This window comes from Uloborus diversus, chromosome 3 (genome assembly GCF_026930045.1).
Source record: "Uloborus diversus isolate 005 chromosome 3, Udiv.v.3.1, whole genome shotgun sequence".
Lineage (NCBI taxonomy): Eukaryota > Metazoa > Arthropoda > Arachnida > Araneae > Uloboridae > Uloborus > Uloborus diversus.
The window spans coordinates 125,067,990-125,090,103 of NC_072733.1; the positions used below are offsets into that span (position 1 = coordinate 125,067,990).

Genomic DNA, 22,114 nt, shown 5'->3' on the forward strand with positions numbered 1-22,114 from the left:
GATGACGAAAAAAAAAAAAAAAACTACGGCCAAATAAATGAGGGACATTCTTTTCCGTTTGAACTGGTACCCTCAATTATGAAATAGTTAGTGTAAAATTAAAATTGACGTGAATAAGTTATTGCATTGATAAAGTATATTATGTACTAATGTAGACTGAAATTCAATTACGTACGTACGTATTAATATTTTTGTCAGTCATTTTTAAAACAAAGCAAATAGATGAAGTATGAAATGAATGGATATATTCGCGTAATGCTTGGTCAACCAAAGCGATGTTGGCCTAAGAAAGTGTATCTTTTAATTCATCTCGCATTTGACGCTTAAATAACCAATTAAATGCCTATGATTTCTTTTACTGAAAATATGCGCGGATGATTTACTTATTTAAATTATTTTAGGGCAATTAATTTAATTATAATTTTTATAACAATGGTTTTAATAACGCTAGATAATAGAGTAACTTTTATTTTACACTATTTTAAGCGCAATAACGTGTAACAGATTAAAAAAAAAACTATGTCCAAGTGAATGAGACACATTCTGTTTCATTTCAACTAGTACCCTCAATTATGAAATTGTTAGTTCATAGGTTAAATTAATGGGTTGATAACGTAAAATATATTAATGTCAATTGAAACTTACTACGTACGTATTGGCTAATTCCATATCAAATTGATCAAAAAAGTAAGATTTTCAAGCTAACCTCTTCCGATTTTTCTAAAATTTGCTACAGAGATAGTGTTTGGTAATAAATGTAAAAACCGAAACCTTTAGATTTTTAATACAAATCTTCTTTGATTGGGGGTCATTACAATAAAACGAATTTCGGTAGACGGAGTAGCTTTTGAACACATATAACTTTTGTTCTAATTGCACTACATGCAAAAACGTGATACCATTTTCAAGCTCTTAAAATGCGCTTTAAGATGATTTATTACATGATACAAAAATGCAATCTTAAATTTTGAAGGTCATTCAAAATTACCTTTGACCTTGAATATTTCCGAAAGTTATTATTTAAAAAATCTGAAAACAATATATATTATACACAATCCTCTGTTCCTCTGTATACACAATCCCTGTGTTCCTCAATTGTGCCAAGTTTCGTGTTGGGACAACTAGGGAATCGGCTATAATTTAGAAGTTTCATGCAACGGATGTTTGACGATAAATTGAAACATAATGCTATAGCAACGTTTGGCAGATGATAAACTAGAAATGTATAACAATTTTAAAATTATATTTGCTCTTTTTTAAATATCGTCTGCAAATTGACTTACAGATGCTATTTTCCCTGTCTGCGATGGGTGGTCTCGGGTTCAAATCCCGGCTCGGGCATGGATGTTTTCTCTCCTGTCCTTCCTTTGTGTGGATGTGTTGTTATACTGTGAATGGTTGCCTACCCTATTAACGGGTCCCTATGGCATGTGTGTATAGTGGAAGTCGGACTTCACACCAAATTACAGTACAGTTGGAAAAGTGAAGCAGCGCACTCCAAAATGCCAGCCTTGCTGGCACAAGACAACAACAAGGTTTTCATCCCGATGAGTTGAATCAACTTTTTAGTTGAGTCAACTCTTCGGGGCATTGCCAAGCGTTCTCTCTACACACGAGTAAATTTGTTGAGTACACTCGGTTCAGTTTTAACAGTGTTGTGGAGTATTTTTAGAAGAAAAATTGAATCTATGAAGTTACCTCGTGTGAAGACAATGGAATACTCCAGTCAAAGAGTTAACAAGCAACTGTATTGAAAAGTTGATTCAACTAACCGGCTCGTGTTTATAAAGTCCTAATAGAATGCTACAAGTAATAAAGTCCTTTTAGAACTTACTTTACCTAAACATGTGATCGCATTGCATTTTAGTCTGTTGTAAGCAAAGGCGACCCAAACTTTTAATTTTTAGGAGGTCAGAAATTTTTAATTTGCTGAATGGAACTTCAAATTTCGCAGAATGATCATAAGTTTGCCAAAAAGTACTCCAAATTTTGCCGAATGATGATAATTTTGCTGAGTCATCAGACAAAATTTGTTGAATAAGGACATTTTTGGAAGCTCATATTGGCCTCCCGTGATTTTCCATCGAGGCGCACCTTGGTTGTAATCCTTTTCATCTGCCATAAAATTGCGGGCGTGAAGACTTGAAACCAAGTGCTCAAGTGCAGAAACTGGAAGGAGATATAAAATTGCAGAAGCAGAAAACAACCTAGCAAAACATTGTCAAGAAAAAGTATATAACTGTTAAGTTTGACTGCATGGATAACTTGTATAATTATTTTATGTAATTTTCTCATTGTACATCACATTGAATGAATTTTTCATTTTTCTAACGTTGTATTATCAGCATGATTATGACAAATTCGGGCCTGCGTATTTGACTTTCAATTGGTGGCAATGGATTTTTAGCCACTCGGAGTAACATTAAAGTTGAAATTATGCATGATCCCAGTGTTGTCCCAAAATGAAACTTGGCACAAATAAAGAAAACAACAGTTTATACAAAGTATTTTTTTTTTCAGATTTTTAAAATTATAACTTTTGGAAATATTCAAGGTCAAAGTTCAATTCAAATGACTATCAAAATGAAAAATTGTTAAATTATGCATGACCCTAGTGTTGTCCCAACATGAAACTTGGCACAAATAAAGAAAATAATAGTGTATACAAATTTTTTTTTTTTTCAGATTTTTAAAACAATAACTTTGGGAAATACTCAAGGTCAAAGGTCAATTCAAATGACCTTCAAAATGAAAAATTGTATTTTTGTATCATGTAATACATCGTTCTGAAGCTCTTAATGTAAACTTTCAAAATATATAAAGTTCAAGTTTCTAACTTTATTTGTTCCAGAGTTATTCTCATGCATCTATGAGCCGGTGGAGCAAAACATTAAAATTTCCACCCCTTATCTCTAAAAACCTACAACATCTAGAGGGTCAAAATTTGTTTTTTCATACCACTTAGTAAATGGGTATGAACGTGCAAAATAGGGTTATAATCTGTCAGCACTCACTTTTTAGGTGTGTGAGTTGACATGGAATGAGCCTATTAACCTTTTTTGACAGTTATTTCTGAAGCAACAAATAGCGACAGATGACAAAAGAAAAAAAAAAAACCTACGTTCATGTAAATAAGAAATATTACGTGCATTCTGTTTGAGCTAGTAACCTCAATTATGAAATAGTTGGTGGAGAATTAAAATTAGTATGAATAAGTTATTGGATTGATGAAATATAATATATTAATTTAGACTGAAGATTACTAGGCACCTACTGATTAATATTCTTTTCAGTGATTTGCAAAACAAAAATTAGTTATAGTATGTACATGAAGTAAGTGATAGACGCTAAGTTATTCGTAGGAATCGGTCGATCAAAGCGGTGTTTATTACCTGAGTAATTTGCTCTTTCTAAGTATGTTGTACTTTACGCTTTAGTGATCAAATTCCGTGGCTGACGCGAGTGAAAATATTTCTGGACTTCTTCTGTTGTATTTAAATTATTTCACCGTTGTTAAAAAAATTATAATAAGATTGGACTTTTATGAAGAAGCGTTTTTAAAACTGGGACATACATCAAATAAAAAAGAACACTTTAGTGAATTTAGGTAAATTATCGTTCTACCTAAATTGAAAATATGGCTCAGTATATAACTATTTAATAATGTGCTATCCATAAATGATGTCACGCATTTTTTTCAATATATTTGACCAGAATCCCCCCCCCCCAACCTTTTTTTTAGTAAGTGTCACTTCTTCCCCCTTCTCCTTCTCATTTGTTACGCTATATTACATAAAAATATTGTTATAAAAATGTTTATATTTCGACTAAAACGTGTGATTTCACACTTCCTATTGCACAAATCACGCAATTTCGAAAAACCCTCCTCTGAGGAAGCGTGATATCGTTTGTGAGCGACCCCTAATGCCATTTTTTATTCGATTATGATGTTGAGACGTTATAGACTGGCAATTCGCAGAAATTATAACGGTGTATAAAATTTATCTGGAAGAATAACAAAGTTTCGCAGAAACTTCTTACTAATAAATGGACTAGTAAAGTCTATTGCATTCTTTACCTGTAATTTAGCCATTTTGTTTTTTTTTTACTTCTTTTTACAAAAAAGGAAGTATTGTATTCGTAAAAAAAATTTCACTCAAAAATCGACCTTAATTTCCATTTTACTCATACCCGAATGAATATTGAGTTTTTTTTTTTCGACTCGACCACACGTGGATAAGTGCCGAAGAACGTATAGACACGAGAAATATTCATAATGACGATTCCCGAGTTAATTACAACGAATTTTCTACGTCTGTATGTATGTGCGTATGTATGTCGCATAACTCAAGAACGGCAAGTCCTAGAAAGTTGAAATTTGGTACGTAGACTCCTAGTGGGTTCTAGTTGTGCACATCCCCTTTTGGTTACATTCGGGTGTTTTTAAAGGGGTCTTTTGCCGCTTTTTGGGGAAAATCATTGTTAATTTCGATGTAAACTCAAGTGGTGTTATAATTTGGCGGACACTTGGCGATATATCGTCAGTCTTTTGGTCGCCAAGTTTTGTCGCCCACTTGGCATCAAATTTGGCGATTTTTTTTTAAAAATCTGATTTCAATTTTGCCACTGTTGGTGATATTTGGAGAGTAAACTATTGAATCACATTAAAATTGCCAGTAATGGGGAAATGACATTAAATTGGGGTAAAAGGAAGTCATGTGATGAACACATCAGCTCGTTTGTTTTTCAATCTTTTTTGTTTTTACTATTCCGAAAATATATTACTCCTTTATATTTGACTGAACAAAATCCAATTTTTAACTTTTAGGGTAAATGACTAGTTATAGGCACCGCTTAGGTTTTCTTTATACATGTAATTGTTGTTGAACTTCGATGTTGTAGTTCTAGCTCATGGGAAAAACAACTTCCACGGTGTTATAAATTAGAAATTGCTCTTTTATAGCTGTGAAAGTTTTTTTAATTTTTAACCGATTTATACATATTTTTAAATGAATTGGAAGGCATCGGGTTGACCAGTTATGGCCCCACTCGTTCAGTTACAGGAATACTAAGAACTAGTAATGATCATGCTAACTAAATTCAGTTATTTTTAGGTACACGAAAAAAGTATTCAACATCATTCAAAAACTTTTTTTCTTACAGCATAATCAAATTTCAATTTAGCGATTCAAGAAACATTAAAATTAAAAAATGGATAACTGACAAATTGCTTTTGAAAGGTTCGTCTGAACAACGAAAGCAATATTAATTAAACAAATAAAATAAATAGAATCATTCTTATTACGTCAAAGGACAGAAAGCTACATGTTACATTTAGCACAAAAGTTTAAATTCAACAAAAATTTTAACAAGGGAAATTTAGTGGTGCATTAGAATATGACATGAGATACATGAAGTATTTTTTTGCTTTTGCTGACTGTAAGTTTTATAATGTCATGTCTTTACTTCTTCTCAATTAAATTTAAGGTACGAACTGGCCAGAAATTTCTATTTAAATCAAACAATTAGTCTTTATATGAGTATCGAATGTAGTATTTACTGAAATATGTCGTGGGAAGAAGTAACGGTAATCTTAATTTTTCACAGAAAAATAATTTTCTTTTAAATTCTTCCCACTAGTGATTGAACTTTCCAATATAATTGCATTCCAGTTCTTTATCTTAGTATGTACATTCTAAATTCAAAAAATCTTGATCTAAATCTTGAGTATCAACATTTAGATCCGCAACTTCGTTTCCTTCTTGTATTCAGTGATATTCGGCCTTTATCGTTTCTTCCTTTATTAAAGTTTAGAACAGATTTCTTTCAACAGAAATTGTTAAGGAAGTATCATTTGTATTCTTAGATACGGAATGGCAATTATAGTCGAACTATTTCAGAAAATCTTTGGTTCATGACAGCTATGCTATATGTAAAAGGAACTTTCATCGTTTTTCATACCCAAAGCCGGACATTTTTTTCAGATTCAAAACAATCGCACCTACTTTATTCAGCCGTTTTTGCTTCTCCTAATTAAGACTTTAAGACACATAACATAAAAATACATTTTTTTCTTGAACTGAGAGCATGTGAATTCAGGAATTCACTAGAAGCAACTCTGTCAGTTGGCTGAAAAAATAAACTAAATTGCTAGGCGGGCTTAAATCAAGCCACTATGCCTCGAAGGGTTAAAACGTCATGCAATGGGTATTTATTGCGTTTTATTACACTTATGTTCATGTTTTTATATCTGTATTTAACACTTAATCAGCTATCGGTAGCACACAGATAAGGAAGTTCTTTGCTTTTACGCAAGCGTGAACCATTTAAAATGATTTTGAGATTTTTAAAGTTCCTATGCCCTCTTGCAAGTTTTTAATGGTGCTTCTATTCTCTCCCATGCTGAGAATATTGCTTCTCTAGCTCCTTCCCAAGTATGGGGTCCTTGCAGACGATACTGATATGGTGTGCACGGTCCAAAGTAGCAGAGGTAGGCAAGTTTTGGATCTTTTAAAGCCATTTTCCACAAATTGGGCTTAGCTCCAAATTCGGAACATATTTCGTCCATATATGAAATCCAAAAAACCTGGATTGTATGTCTAAGGGATGGAACAAATTTATCTCTATTTTGGCGGTGTCGCTTGCTAATTTCGATTTCCATGTCGTGTTTGGACGGAAGTTTGATTTTCTTCAGCATCAATTGCACAAACCAACGGCTCTGGGCCTCAGCGATAGGAAACATTGCACCTAATGGCTGTACCAGTGCAATAAAAGCTAAGGATGGGTGCTGTAATTGTGGTGGAAACACAAATTTATATAGTTCAACACTGTTTTCTGAAACCTGAAAAAGAAAAATATTGTACAAATGTAGTTACTGCAATAAACTACAAAGATTTTATGAAGTATTTTAGTAGTATGCGAACATTATGGTGAAAGGGTATTGCGCTTTAAAATTTGTTCTGGTTTATAACTAAATTCAGCCATTACGTTATGCATGAATGATAAAACAACGCATTATCTTTCTTATTATTATTGTTTTTTTTATTATAGCTCTTGTTCCTTAATTTTATACCAGCTGCATTGCCCGGCGTTGCACGGTCTACCGCGAAAAAAAATTGTGTCAAGTGACGCATGTTCTACAGTCAGGTTCAAATGGAAGGGAAAAAATAGTGTACAAATTCCCAATCAACGTGTAGAAAAGAGTAATTTCATGACTAAAAATTTAAATTTAGACCTCTTTGGATTTGTTTTAAGTTCAATAATTCAGTCATTGTTATTGACAGGCATAAACATTCCGTTTCATGAATTTTCTGGCTAAAACCACCTAAAGGGGTTTTAGCCAGGTTTTAAGGTGGGTCCCCCACTAAGGCGAAAAAATCTCCATGTGAATTCCTGAGCATCAACGCACCTCTGGGCCAAATTTGGCAAAGATTGTAAACAAAGTTTGTGAACTGTAGATTTGCATGAAAAAACCACCCCGTGGCGTGTCCCCCCCATAACGAGGAGAAAATCCCCCTATGACAACTCCTGTGCCGAATTTGGCAAAAATCCGACGAAAACTGGATTTGTATAAGGAACATACACACTCACCCACACCAACACACACAAATAAACTTCGATATTTATATACATAGATTATTTTCACAATACATTTTAATAACTAATACACTTTTTAAATACCATTATGAAATATGACTACGAAGCAATTATGTTTTTCTTTTATCTTTGAAAAATTTCTACTACCGGCATTCTGGTATCACTGTTGGAAAAAATACCTAATATCAGTATTGCATTTTGGGTTCGTATAGCTATCACTACTGACGACCCTTTAACTAGGCTTAACAATGAGGATTATATTGTATTATGACTGCTAAGTGAACTTAATTTAAGTCTTCTTCCTTATTTGTGTTTAAACGGTAGCATGCAAGCATAATTATTTTTCAAATTTATGTAGATTTTCCTAGAGTGAATCAGTGATTAAAATGCTTAGATGTTTTTTGTGTTGAGCAATACTTTTTTTTTTCTATTTTCTTTTTAGGGAATTAGGTAAAGCAAGTAGATAAGGTTGAAGACAATACAATGCCTAGCAAAAGGACAGTAAAAAGTAACAGTTTTTAAAAAACTCTCTCTCTCTCTCTCTCTCTCTATATATATATATATATATATATATATATATATATATATATATATATATATATATATATATATATATATATATATATATATATATATCATGATTTTTCATTTTGCAATGGAAGTAAATGTTAATTTTAAAAAAATCACTAACCTAATTTGGACTGTTAACTATCCACCAGATTTTTATCAGCAAAAGTAACAATTATGTTAAATTAAGCCACACTACTAAAGTTGACAGAAAGGGAGCAATAAAGTTGCTTTTATTTTGAGAAAAAATATTTATTTCTATAGTTATGTACTTTCCTGCGAGTTGGTTCTCATAAAATAAGGTCATCTACTTTAAAACTGATTTTTTTTTTTAAATTAAAAAACTCATTTTACCAAATAATGTTATTAAAATCTTTTTACCACCGAAACGACAGTATTCTCTTATAGAGAAGAAAAACACAAAGCATTTTAAAATTTAATGCACATTTTAAAAACATGCACTACGCATGCCAAAACTTACAAGGACAGCCTGAACCTGAGTGTTTGTTAATCAAGGTGCGCCTAAAAATTGCTATCAAACTTCGGCCTGAGCCAATCCAGCACAGAAATCTTTAACACCGGAATGTCTCCTCTTTTTCAGTAGACACGATTACTTGTTGCTTTTACTTTACTGCTGTTGCTGTCCAATTCTTTTTGAGGTCCACCAACCTCCACGAGTGGCTGCTCTTCCTCGTGGTTGTGGAGGTGGCTCCTCCTCTGACTCCTAGTCCGCGTTCATGTAATTCAGAGTCGAATTTATTTGTACCCGACCCTGTCAACGATACACAATCCTCTTGTGACAAAAACAGCATCTAGCACACAGTATCCTGCATCCAGCACACAACATCCTGCATCCCACGCACACCATCAATGCCTGGGGCTGAATTTTTAGGTTTGGATGCTAGATGTTGTGTACTGGATTTTGTTTTTGGGGGGAAGGGGGAAGGAAGAACTTTTCGTTCCCAAAACGTTACCTTGCAAAACAAGTAGAACTTTATGGACCAAAAATATAACATAAATTACTGGTATAACATACGATATTTTAGTATTAATCTAAATATAGGTTAGATTAGGAAAAATTTCAAGAGGCATTAAAAAGAAATGAAGTAATGTGTTCTACCATATTAATTACCTTACCTTGAAAATAGTTTCATCCACAAATGGAAATTTTATTTCATATCCTGTTGCCATTATAACTGCATCAATGTTGTGTTCTTCATCTTCACCTTCAAATATCACACCTTGCTTAGTAAACTTTTTAACATTTTGCTTTATAACAACTCTGCCACTGAGAATGCAGTTTGGGAGTGCATCATTTATGGTAGGATGTGCAGATAAAACTCGATGTTTCGGTTTCAAACCATATTTTGCGTGGTCAAATTTAAAATTTAACAAATATTCCAACGCGAAATTTGCAAAATTAAAAAAGTTATAATGCCTTAGGATCTCAAATACTCTCTTCTGCAAAAAAACATCATATGGCATTCCATTGGGTCCTATCCTTGAAAATATCCAACTTCCTTTCCGACTGCTAAGATATAACTGAAATAATAAAACAGTCAATATTATATCGGTTTACAAACTATTTTTTATTTATTTTGAAGTATTTGTAGCATAAAAAATGACTCAAATTAGTTTCATTCACAGCTTTTTTCTCCTGTAGGAGATTTTCAGATAAAAATAACGATTTGTTGGAAATACAGCAATGAGCTGCGACTGTCAGCATTAAATGCTGTTTGAAATTTTTAACAGCCAGGTACTTTGGTGTAATAGCTCAGTTTATCTATTTATTAGCATTATTACCTATTTATTAGCACTTACAAGTTATTTTTTTATTGATTGATTCTTGTTCGCATCTTTTGTTTTTCTACAATAAAGATTAAGTAACCGATGCAGGGTTCAACTTAGGAACATAGGTCACCTATGCGCTGTTACGTTGAGCTATCTAGAAACTTCAATTACAAAATAATATATTAAGGAGGCACTTAAAAAATTTGTTGACAAACGAGCTATTCATAAATTCAGCATTTGCTCAAATTGCTGCATTTCAGGAAAACTATTTTTTGAGCCTGTTACCTCAACCAGATCTACACTGTAAAAAAATTCCGAAACGTTACTGGTTATTTCCGTGGAACGTTTCGGGATTTCAGAGGTTTTCACCTATTTCCCCGCAAAATCAAGTATCTTCACAAAAAAGTTTCCTGCATTGCTAAAAGATGCACTTATGCAGACTTTTCACTGGTGTGAAAAATGTTTTTTGCTACCAGTTTAAAGGTTGACTGAGCGTGTTTATTAAGTGTATCAGCTTTAGTTTAATTACAGTCCGTCTGGATTCACTAAGCTCCCAATGGAAGCAAATAAGTCACAGGATAGCTGCAGTTTTGCGAGGCAGGAATTGCAAACAAAGAATATGTTTGGTTCTTGCTTGCAATTATTCGCTTAGTTTTGGCCATGATTGCGCTAATGCTTCAGGAGCTTTCTTGGTAAACCAGGAAGGTTATAATCAAATACATTAAACCTATTCAAATTTTGTAGAAGGTTCACGACTGGCTTTAACAGGGGAGATTTCCCAGCATTTCAGGAAGGTTACACACTTTTATCGGAAAACATTTCTGGTTTTTGTTGTTGTGTTGTTGTTTACAATCCTTCATTGATCCAGCGGCAGCTAGATCAGATTCATGATGCCATGAACCCTAGCGAAGTCAAGCACCAGTAGTGGGCTAGCACAGACATCTGCCAGAGTGAACCCCAAACAATTAAGGATGTGGTCGGGGGATGCCGGTTTCAGATTGCATTTGCTGCACAAAGAGAAGATCTTACACCCAGAGTCGAAACTCATGTTCTTCAGATAACCACCTATGAGTCTCGAGACGGCCGTTTGATCATGTCTGTCACCCTCGAAATCTAACCAGCCTCCCGGGGTCTTCCTGCGTTACCAGGGATGGGCGGGAGGGGTGATCCAAACTTGCCTGTCTCCTTGTTTCTTCATCGAGAAAATTTCCTTATAAGTTAATGTGAAGTCCTTGTTGGGCAACTCTGAACAACCTCTTTTAGCCAAGATGTCTGCGGCTTCATTGCCATGGATGTTTACATGAGAGGGAATCCACTGAAAATGGACTTCCCTTCCCTTGGTTAGATTTTTGAGATGGGTGATAATCTGAATACCCACAAGGTCGCACACACTGCTCCAGTTCTGTAGGTATTGAATCGAGCCTGGTTTTTGTACGATATGTTACTGGTTGAAATTGGGCATATCAGCTGCCTATTATTTTCCAGGAACGTTTCTGAATCGTTTTTACAGTGTAGATTTTATGACTGTACAATTCTTTAACAGAACAGTCAATCCCCAATAGTTGCGTGGCTACTTGTTTTTGGTAACCGAAATTAATTTGAAAAGAGTAGTTAAGTATCTATTAGTTCAAACCAGATAATTTTTTGCTAGTTAGTAGATGATGGTTCACTACTTTTGACCAGTAGTTGCCGAGTGGTTGAAGTTATTGAAGATTTTTTTTTCCATCCCGGGTAAACATTTATACCAGAGGGTCTACTGTAAAACTTTGCCTTCGTGATTTTCTTAAAAATCTTTTGTCTTATTTCTTATAATTCTTAAACTTCGTACTTGCAGAGTTAAGTTTCTTATTTATAAATCTAGGAAATACTTTTAACTCAGGACACCTAATTCAATGTAATTCCATTTTACATTGCAGGCAGCAGCATTACATTAATGAATATTAAAGTGTGTTATAACCTCATCATTCTTGGGTAAGAGCGCTGAATTCGTCTAAGAAATTATTTTCATGGATAAACAAATGTGTTACTGCTTGCATATGCCCTTTTGCTTTTAAAACTGGGATCTAAAACGACTTTTTCTTCAAATTTCTAATTTTCTCATTTCTTAGCCTTAGTTTTAATAAACTAGAGTAAGCTATTTAAACCTAAAACATAATTATACTTTAAAAAAAAATCATTTTTCTAATTATAATGCGCTTGTCATTGTAGATTCCTTTTGATTGTACTTCAGAATTTTATCATTTTTTTAGATGTTTATTTCAAACAAAATCATTCATGTGTTTAAACCTTATGAGTGATTTTTTCTCCTACTTTGTAGGGGCAACAGGATAAAAGGGTTTTCGTTTATTTCATTTTCCAACTAAATTGTTTTCACAATATCATTTCCTCGGATGTTTATTGCATGCAAAATCATTGGTAGATGATCGTGTTTGAGAGCTCTAAGTTGCGTGTGTGATTTTTCTTTTTTCAATATTTATTTATTTATTTGGAAATATGTGATAACGTTCTACACCTGAAATACTATGAGTAGACGCGTCCTGAGTTTAAATTTTGTAATTAGTGGAAAATTATATGAAAATGCATCACTAAAAGAAGAAAAATGTAAAGTTATAGTTCGAGTTAGTATAGTTAGAGTCTTCTGAAAAATATGAAACTTTTGTGGACAGAAAAGTCACCATTGTCAAACCTTTGTTTAAAAAAATACTTGATATTTTCATTCCAGATATTACGCCCATATTATGCCCATATTTTGCTCAATCATAGTATTAATCTTAAATTATTGGTACACTTGATCTTGCGTGTTTGGTTTGGTTTTATCAGAAAAACTTTAAACATTCTTTTTTCAAATTGTTTCGCTCAAAATGTTTATGCGTGAAAATTACCGTTCAGTGAGGAAAAATTCATTAGATTTAAAATAATTGTTGTATTTTTCTTTTGTCTCTCACAATGTAAAATTATTGTACTTTACCCATTTTTTGGAAGAGGAAATTTCGTTATTTGATTCCTACGGATAAAATTGGATTTTATGGGATTTTCCTTTTGCACTAGACGAAATTTACTTCTTTTTTAGATTGTTTCGTAAATGTTTGTTATAAAATTTCAAGAGAATCTTCAAAACTACTTTTACTTCAAATATTTCTTTTCAGACTTCAAGAAAAGGTCTAAACAGAAAATGGGTTGAGAAGGCAATGAATATGCTTTATTTCTTATTAAGAAATATTTAGTTTGTCATTGATGGGGTTAAGTTATTATCAATGCAGTGTTGTTAGCAAAAACTTTTAATCAGGATGCTGCGGCAGATATCTACCCCTCTCGAGTATTTTTTTGTCAGCTACAATTGTTCCTTGTAACAATTTGTCAAACCTCGGAACCAATGGCGTATATAGCACCCCCATGGCGTGCGGCGGCACAAGATGTATAAAGGCGGACCCTGGAAAAGTGTAGCACTATGTTAAAATTATATTTAAGAAAAATCTTACAGGGGGGCAGTTATAAATATTGCGGGTGGGTGGGGACGCACCGAAATCTATGTACACTACTGCTCGGAACGTAGATTTTCAGTACATTGTTGTCGAAAAAACATTGGATTCGGAGTCACACTAGTATAAGTCTTGTAACTTTTATGGTCGGGTGAGGGGGGGGGGGGGAACCAAACTGTGCTAGGCTCTCGGCGGTCTTGCAGATATTTAACAACTAATAGTTATCGTTTAATTCACGATTCAAAATGTTGCTCAAATTGTGACCTGCCTTTTAGAGGAGCTATATTAAATAATTCATGAGTTGACATCGAAAAAAAAAATCTGTTCAGAAGCATGATGTAAAAGTTCATTAGAAAAACAGTGGAATTTCAGCGCGGAAGGAAAAAAACTAGATCTAGACAAACAAAATTCAACTGAAAGAATTAAAAAGGACTTTCAATTTAACCTAAGGAAATACAAAGTTTCCCAAGAAAGATAGATTATATATTTCCCAGAAAGGTCCAAGTCCTGTCATAGTCATTCAAGTATGTTCCTGAAAATTTGAAGCTTCCCTGAATTTTGCTTATGCGCCTGTCTTCCCTCTTTTGATGATTTTGTTTCATGATCGAAACTGTACTTTTTAAGTTTATTTTGCTTAAGCTTATTTGTAACGAACATTTTTACTTTTTATTTAGGGTAAAAAAAATTACGCTGCGGTCGTTTTCAAAGAGCGCATTACAAATGCGAATCGATTTCTTGCACTGCGTATGCGAGTAGTTTATAAGCTTTTTGCGTGCTTTTTTATATGTACCTCTGTCATATCCTTATATAACAAAGGTGAGGAACGGGTGGCCTCCGTGAGTTTCTTTTGTAGCCTTTATTAGAGTGATCTTTTGTACTATTTCATGTATAACTATAAAGGTTGCGGTAGTTTGAAAATTAGTTTCAAAGTCGTTGCATGTAAAATAATCCGGATGTTCAAAATAAGACATGCGTCTCTGTTAAATTACATTGTAAAAAGAACTTCATTACTATTAGAAAATCTTCTGGATACTGGGCTTCCATGAAGGTTTCATAGTGCTCCAGTTTTCCTTTTACTGCGTACAGTCAGTTGTCAACTTAAAAGCCCAAATACTAATATAAAGATGCTCAATTACTTTGAATTACTAAGCAAAAAGAAAGACTCCACTCAATTTAACATTTAGCCTTAAAATTATTTTATTTACTGCTGCTAGATGTTTTTCAACTCAATGTTATTATTGTTTTAATGAATTTTTACACAAACGTAATTAAATATTATACGGAGAAGAAATATCCAAAAATATTTCTGCTTTATTATTTTCACTTGAAGTGGCATTTATGTAGTTGTTTAACAAGTTATTACACCCTTGCATAAATACAAAAAGATGTTTTGCAACATTTTATGTCAAATAATAAATTTACGACTAAATGCTTTCTTTTTTTTCTATGCATATAATGCAATAAAGGGATCAAATTACAAAAACTAAAACAACTACATAAAAGTTGCTTCTATTTTTCTTTCATTTTCTAATTTCTTTCTAATATGAATGTTTTTATGTATTTAAAATTTCGTTTCATTCAAAAAAAAAAAACTCCTTTTGGGTGCGTTGATTTTTTTTTATAGAGTGCACTATTTTTTAAATACTAGCATATTAAAGTGAACATTGAGATAAGATACCGACCTGATTGGTTACTTTACACAATTCAACTGCTGCATCAACTGCTGAATTTCCAATTCCAATTACGAGAGCTTTCAAATTTTCATAGCCATTTGATGATTTCAAAGAATGAGTATGCCTTACTTTACCTTTAAATTCTTCCAATCCATTAAAATTAGGCACATGAGGATAAATATGATGACCTGCACAAACCATCACACCATCAAAAATATTTGTTTCTGAGTCTTGTTCACCAGTGCTTTTCACACTAACAGCCCATTTTCCTGACTGTGCATAATTCTCTGCCTTTTCAACCTTAATTACTTCACTTGTGTACTTTATGTGCTTTAGAAGGTCGAAATGCTCGGCATACAGAGAAAAATACTCCAGCATCCAAGTATTGTGCATGTAGTTTGCTAAATCTTTGGGTGGAGGAAAGTCACTAAAAGCACTCAGCTCTTTACTAGTGTTTATGATGGTGGATTTCATGACAGAAGGTTGGCCATCGTCATCTTTGTCATGGTATCTCCATAAGCCACCAAAGTTCTCACTTTTTTCATAGCATATAACATCCAGGTTTTCTTCTTTACAAGCTTTGATAGCGGCTAAGCCACTTGAACCAGCACCAATGACGCAAATCTTCATTATTTCACCTTCAAAGAAGAGGGATTAATTGAATAAATGAAGCATGACTTCGTAACTCATAGATGAAAATTATTAAGTTACTAGGAAATAATTCAAACTTCCTTACCCACAGTTCCTTACTTTCAGATACGATAAAAAAGTTTTCTGTGTATGCGTGTGTGTGTATTAGTAGTAGGGCATCAATATCGATTTTTTTCAAACATCGATATTTTAATTAAAATATCGATGTTATGCGTTTGATGTTTTTTCGATGTCGATGTTTTATAATTGAACCAAAAATATCCCTAAGAATGTGATTATGTTTACAAGTATTATGACTGTTTCATTATAAATTAATTATTGCGACCTCCATCCAATTGGAAAGTTTGATATAGTTAGTTGTTTATGGAGTAGGCTGACATTAAATAGGACAAAATATTCAGTGTTACTAAAGTTTTCCCCAAATATAAACAAAAGTTGTTTTGCTAATGCTTCTCTAAGATATATATGAACCAAGTTTCCTACTCTCAATAATTCGTTGATTTAATTAAATTTTGTTTTACTTTAAATATGAAGGGGAATGTGGGGTAAAGTGAAATGGTGAAATATTTACTCTATTTTTAAAGTCACCTATCTGGTAATATTTTAGCCATGTGTGCCACATGTAGTCTATTCCAGTTAGGGAAAAGTTAATGCTGAAAGCATATCGTCACCTCAGAGCAACAGTAGGATATCTTAGTGTTATTCCTAAGATTAGATGTCTTAGTGTTGTTCTGAGGCAACGCTATGATACTACAAGGAGTTTTCAAAATTTGATACTCATATTGTTTATATTTTGTGGAAAATCAAAATATATTTTTGTTATTATAAACTAATCAAGTTCTTGATGTTAAGGTTTTAAATTTAAAACGTTCTAACAGTCGGTTCAGTATTTATTCATTTAATAGTAAGCTCATTTTTATTTTAAATAATTTGTGCAATTAGTCAAGTGCATGTGGGGCAAAGAGAGTGGGGCAAAGTAAAATACTTCCTTTCGCTTACTTATTAAATTATTTATTAAATCAATTGCGTTTTCTTTATTTACGTATTTTCACTTAATAATTCATTTATTTATTCATTTATTCACATATTTTCTTCTTCATTCACTATTTTTCACTCATTCATTATTTCTTATATATTGATTGATTATTTTATTCATTTATTCGTTTGTTACTTTATTATGAATTCATTTTTCCTTCACTCTTTTATTTACTCATCCATTTGATCAAAAATACTTTCAGTTATCAAATAGAAACTATTATTAGAAAAATACTTTATTTTTTACTTTGCCCCATTAAACAAAAGTAAATGAAAACAAAAGTGCAAATTTTCCACTTTTTTTTTCAAGGTACAAATTTAATGCCAAAATCTAAAAATAATATTTCAATGCAAGATTTATTTTCAAATACATTGTTCTTTCTTTGTGTACTGGAATTTTGGAAACAAATTTCTAGTTTTTTTTCATTTTGTAAAAAGTAAATTATCTTAACTATTCCACTTTACCTCACGTTCCCCTACTATTCTGTTAATAGTATATATTTCAAAAATCGCTACAAATATTAATATAATACATTGTATTAAATTTTCGTTTAAATATAGTTCGTTCAATTCTTGCACGTAATTCCGTTAGACGTAAGTATACTAGAACAATTACACTGAAAAACAAATTTTAACGAATTATCTGTTCCTCAATGTATTTTGGGTGTTTCTTATAGATTTCAAGGTGCTGAAAAATGTTTGCAAAAGTTTTCTATCGCACCCTCCAATTTTAAGGAATTTCATTTATACTTTTCGGATTGTATAGGCTGTTTTATAGCAGTTATAAGTTTACTACATTTTTCTTTTAGCTGCATTTGATTCATAGACGTATTTTTAAACTCATTACAGCAATAGGGTATGTAGTAAGAAAGTAGAAACCGAATTCACTTTGATAAGTTTAAAGTTTGCGACCTTGAGCAGATGGCGCTAGTCGTTCCATATCATTTCACACAAGATCACGATAGTTGAAGTTGACTTCCGGCACGTGGAAATGCCCTGCCATCGGTTCCCATAGCTTATTTTTGGATATTGAAAGAATTTTACGAAAATATGAAGATATTGCTTCATGAAACCGACTACTCGCATCATAATTGGAGCATATGTGAACTTTAAAAAGTAATTGCCATTCTCATTGGTCTGCAACTCGATTATACAAAATATTGCTATTTTCTGTGCAAGTGGAACAGCAGGGCAAAACATGAACATTACATCAAACAGAAATGGCCAGAGCGCAAACAATATATTGCACGTGAAAACAAAAATCCAAAACGATCCTCTAATTGATAAAAAAAATATATTCTCCCACCTTCACACATAAAGTTAGGATTAATGAAGAATTTCGTTAAAGTAATGAATAAAAAAGGGTGTAGATTTCAATATTTGCAGGAACAGTTCCTATCACTCACAAGGGGGATATTTTTAATGACCCACAAATTAGAAAGCTTATGAAGAACCAAAATTTTGAAGCAAGTTTAACTGATATAGGAAAAAAAGCATGACACAATTCTTAGAAAATAATAGAAGTCCTAGATACGAAAACGTAGTTAAAGACTTGTTAAAAAGTTACAGAAAATTAGGATGTTCAAAGTCATTGTTTTTTTTTTTTTTGACAACTCACTTAAATCCCCCCCCCCCCCCGGAAGTATGGGAGCTGTGAGCAACGAGCAAGGGAAGTGCTTTCACCAGGATATTTCTGCAATTGCAACGCGATATTAAGGACGGTTCAATCCTAATCTGCTCGAGATTACCGTTGGAATCTTATTAAAGAAGTCTGTGCTAGGGCCTATAAGAGAGTATCCGCAGTTAAGGCATTTACAGCAACAGAAAGAATTAAGAATTCTTTTACAAATATCAATATTTTTTCTTAAAAAATCTTTTATTCTTCTACCATTTTTAAACAATATGTATTTTTTGTATTTTATATTAGTTTTAAGCTTTGTAATTGTTTATATAAAATGGTAAATGACAAAAATATTCTACATGTGTTGAATAACTGTCATTAAATTGAGATTTAAAAGACTTTGGATTTTTCAAAAATCTATGGAGGATGGAATATTTTTATTGTCATAATCTTTTTCAACACCTCCTAAAATATAAAAGTCAGTACTTACTTATTGAGGAACAGAAACCTTGTTTACCAGTGTTATTTGTTCTTTTGTATTTCCAATCCCATTTTTTTTTTTTTTTTTGCGTGTTTTTCTTTTTTTTCTTTTGCATGTGTATTTTATACAGATTGAAATCTATGACAACATGACAACTGTCTTCAATTAACTCACATTATTTATTTTAAAACTAGAGTACTTAACTTACTCGCACTTTCAGTTTTTGTATTATTTAGTTAAAATATGTTACGAAATTGTTTTACTAATATGTATTGATGTGTCAACTTTTGGTATTTGAAATACATATTATTTATTCCATTGTTTTATTAAATTTGGAATACCAATAAATATCATCATTATTATTAACTTTTCTTTGACACTTGAAAACTCTAAGTTATTAATTAATAAATACCGGCTGCGAATTCAGTTTTCCAGCATTAAAACATTTTTCAGCTTTTATTATAAAGGAATTAACACTAAAAAGACAGAAAAAAAATTCCTGAACAAAAACATCTAATGTTCCATTAATTTTTTCCTTGAATTCTACAAACGTTAATTACGATAAAACACTAGAGAACCAATTATCCGGGAAGTTCGGGACCACAGCTATCCCGGATATCTGAATTTCCCGATTTTCTGGATCGCTAAAAAGAGCTTTTGGCCGATTGTTTATAAAAATTAAATTACTATAACAAATAGTAATACGTATTAAAATAAGAAGAAAACAGTTCAGAAATGCTTATCAATATCCATATCGAAACATTAAAAACTACTAGTGAGAGAATAATTTAAACACCAAAAACCTTAAGTTATTTAAAAAGACCTGAGACCCTCACATTCACTTTGAAAAGAAAAGAAAAACACCAATTTTCGATGTTTTAAAATGAAAGAGAATGAACGAAAAGGCAAGAAAAAAGCGTTTTTTTTTTTTTTTTTTTTTTTTTTTTCACTTTTTTTGTAAAGGTTTCGCGTCAGCGATTATTAATAACTATTGCTTTTGCCCCATTAAGTTAATACTAATTGAAATTTAATTTATGAGTTCCAGTAGCCTTATTACAGTCTTGCGTTTAACGATTTCTAGATTTTACCATCAACTATCCGGAAAATTCTAGAATCGCGGCGTTTCACGCGCTTTTGCGACGTCACTTCCGCCCTAAACGGTTTTAATTAAAGGCCATTCAAAAAATATTGCATTATAATATGACAATATTCATTTATTTACTTTTCATTTGGAATAAAAACACAAAAATTTCAGACTTACTTGTGTACTTTTTAGTTCAAGAAAATATTCCCCAACTTTTTCCCTGCGTTAAAGACAACCATTTGAAGTTCATTTTTGTAAACATTTTCCCGAGTTATAGATGAGTAATATGGTATTTATTAAGAAACCGCTTATTTTCTTTTAGGTATTGCAAAAAAAAAAAAAGCTTAGTTTTTCAAAAATTGCCGAAAATGCGTATTTTTAAAAAATGGCCGGAAAATCGGCAAAAGGTTGCCGGTTTTCTAGTTTCCCGGTTTTTTGGATCGCGGATAAAAGGTTTTGCACTGTAACTTTAATTGCAAAATTTATTAATACTACCTCTTTCTTTGAAATGACGGAGATGAAATCATAGACGTTCACATCGGGGATCACCAAAGGATCAGTAGTAGTTGACTGGCATTAGTTGGAAGAAAAGAAAGAGAGAAATATGTAGGGAAAATGTAGAGAAAAATGCACACATAAATATGTCTATAGAAATTTTGAATGTATTGCATTTGTTGTATTTTGTAAAATTCATTCCTTTTTTTTTTTTTTTTTTTTTTGTGTGTGTGTGTGTGTGTGTATTATAGTTTTGAATTGAAGGTTACTCAAAAAAAAAAAAAAAAAATAGACTTTCGTAGGAGAAACAGTTTTTGTAGTTTAAATGTACTAATTCGTAAAAGAAACGCAAGTCAAGCCATTCGAGTCAAATGAGTAAGACACTTTTTTTACACTTTATTTTTAGGGAGGAAGCACATTAATACCTCTATCTTCTGGGTGTAGTTTAAACTAATAAATCTAAGGAACTACCATTTTTGGGTGGGGGTAATAAAAATACTGTTTTGCCAGAATACTCTCTGTGTAGAATACTGTTTTGGAGTTGGAAACTCAATCGGGAAGTTTTAGAGCGGAAAGGGTAACCCTAAAAGCCCCTATCACATTGAACTCTTTCGCGAGACACTTTGAGTCTTGCTTCTGAATCCAAACTGCTGATCATGCAGATTCAGTAAAAATTAGTTTTAGTAAATATTAATTGCTAGAAAACTATAATTATGTTTTATTTGCAAGTATTTATCAAAGGAGTGAATTTGTGCGGCATTTTCAGTACCAGAAACTCTTTTATTTTGGTTCTTCAAAGATTTTTCATAAGCATTTTGGACAAAAAAAAATGCACAATAAGGTTGCATTTAACACCCCTTCCCCCTTTTTTTTCTCGTAAAGTAAATATCATTAATACTCAAAATGTTTTACTGATTGTGTTACTGATAAAAATGACAAACATATATGGGAATTCTTAAGTCAAATATTTTGACCATTCCCTTTAAAATTAGCTTTTAATGAAATATTATATGCGGGACTAAATGTTGACTTTTTTGTGGACTGGCCCAAAAAAAGATACAAAATATCTTCTTGCAGACGTTAATTTTAGTAAAACAAGCATTGAAATAAATGAAAGATTTTTTTTAAAAAAGAGAAATGTTTATATTACTGCTGTGAACTTCATATTAAACTTTAAGATAATAAATGTGCGGTGTTTTCTGAAATTTGAGGCTATCACTCAAAATTAAATCAATGTTATATGCATTAAAATTATCTTTCAAATTTACTACCGAAACTTACCAACATCAAACCCCAAATTACTTCCTCAAATTATTAAATGCATTACAGTTGGAACAAAAATACGTCCTTAAAAGAAGAACATCATATTTTTATTTAAAAACATTCAATATGATAAGTTATTGCAAAGCGATGAAAATCTATTTCAACCAAATCAAATGTAAATCGTCATCAATTTTCAATGTGAAATTTTTTTGACATATCATTGACGTATATTAAAAGAATCAAAATATAAATACATACTTCCAGATGCTTTTATCAAACCTTCACGCGGTCTTCACGCCAATAGATTGCAAAATGAATATCGCTTCAGTTCAGGAAGATCAACACCAATGTATTACTGTGTTGTGAAGTCAAAGGTCA

At 32.2% G+C, this 22,114-nt stretch overlaps 1 protein-coding gene across 2 annotated transcripts; it reads right to left on the reverse strand.

Moving 5' to 3' along the window:
• Nucleotides 1-5,380: 5,380 nt before the first annotated feature.
• Nucleotides 5,381-22,057, reverse strand: LOC129218608 (flavin-containing monooxygenase 5-like). 2 transcript variants are annotated; one of them, XM_054852928.1, is made up of 5 exons: nucleotides 21,995-22,023; nucleotides 20,474-20,548; nucleotides 15,116-15,744; nucleotides 9,301-9,705; nucleotides 5,381-6,841 (listed from the first exon to the last, which is right to left on the reverse strand). In XM_054852928.1, exons 3-5 carry the CDS (start codon nucleotides 15,734-15,736, stop codon nucleotides 6,356-6,358), a joined length of 1,512 nt encoding a protein of 503 aa, XP_054708903.1. In that variant the 5' UTR covers nucleotides 15,737-15,744; nucleotides 20,474-20,548; nucleotides 21,995-22,023; the 3' UTR covers nucleotides 5,381-6,355. The 2 variants fall into 2 exon arrangements, with proteins under 2 accessions (XP_054708903.1, XP_054708902.1); XM_054852927.1 differs by lacking the exon at nucleotides 20,474-20,548 and having other exon boundaries at nucleotides 21,995-22,057.
• Between the last annotated feature and the right edge of the window lie 57 nt (nucleotides 22,058-22,114).

What these genes read in the sequence shown, in the direction of transcription:
- LOC129218608 (XM_054852927.1), bottom strand. Translation starts at nt 15,736, where the DNA reads ATGAAGATTTGCGTCATTGGTGCTGGTTCAAGTGGCTTAGCCGCTATC. An exon ending in TGTGTAAAGTAACCAATCAG is followed by an intron (nt 9,706 to 15,115) that starts GTCGGTATCTTA and finishes TTATTATTTCAG; the next exon opens with TTATATCTTAGCAGTCGGAA. An exon ending in TGGATGAAACTATTTTCAAG is followed by an intron (nt 6,842 to 9,300) that starts GTAAGGTAATTA and finishes TTTCTTTTTCAG; the next exon opens with GTTTCAGAAAACAGTGTTGA.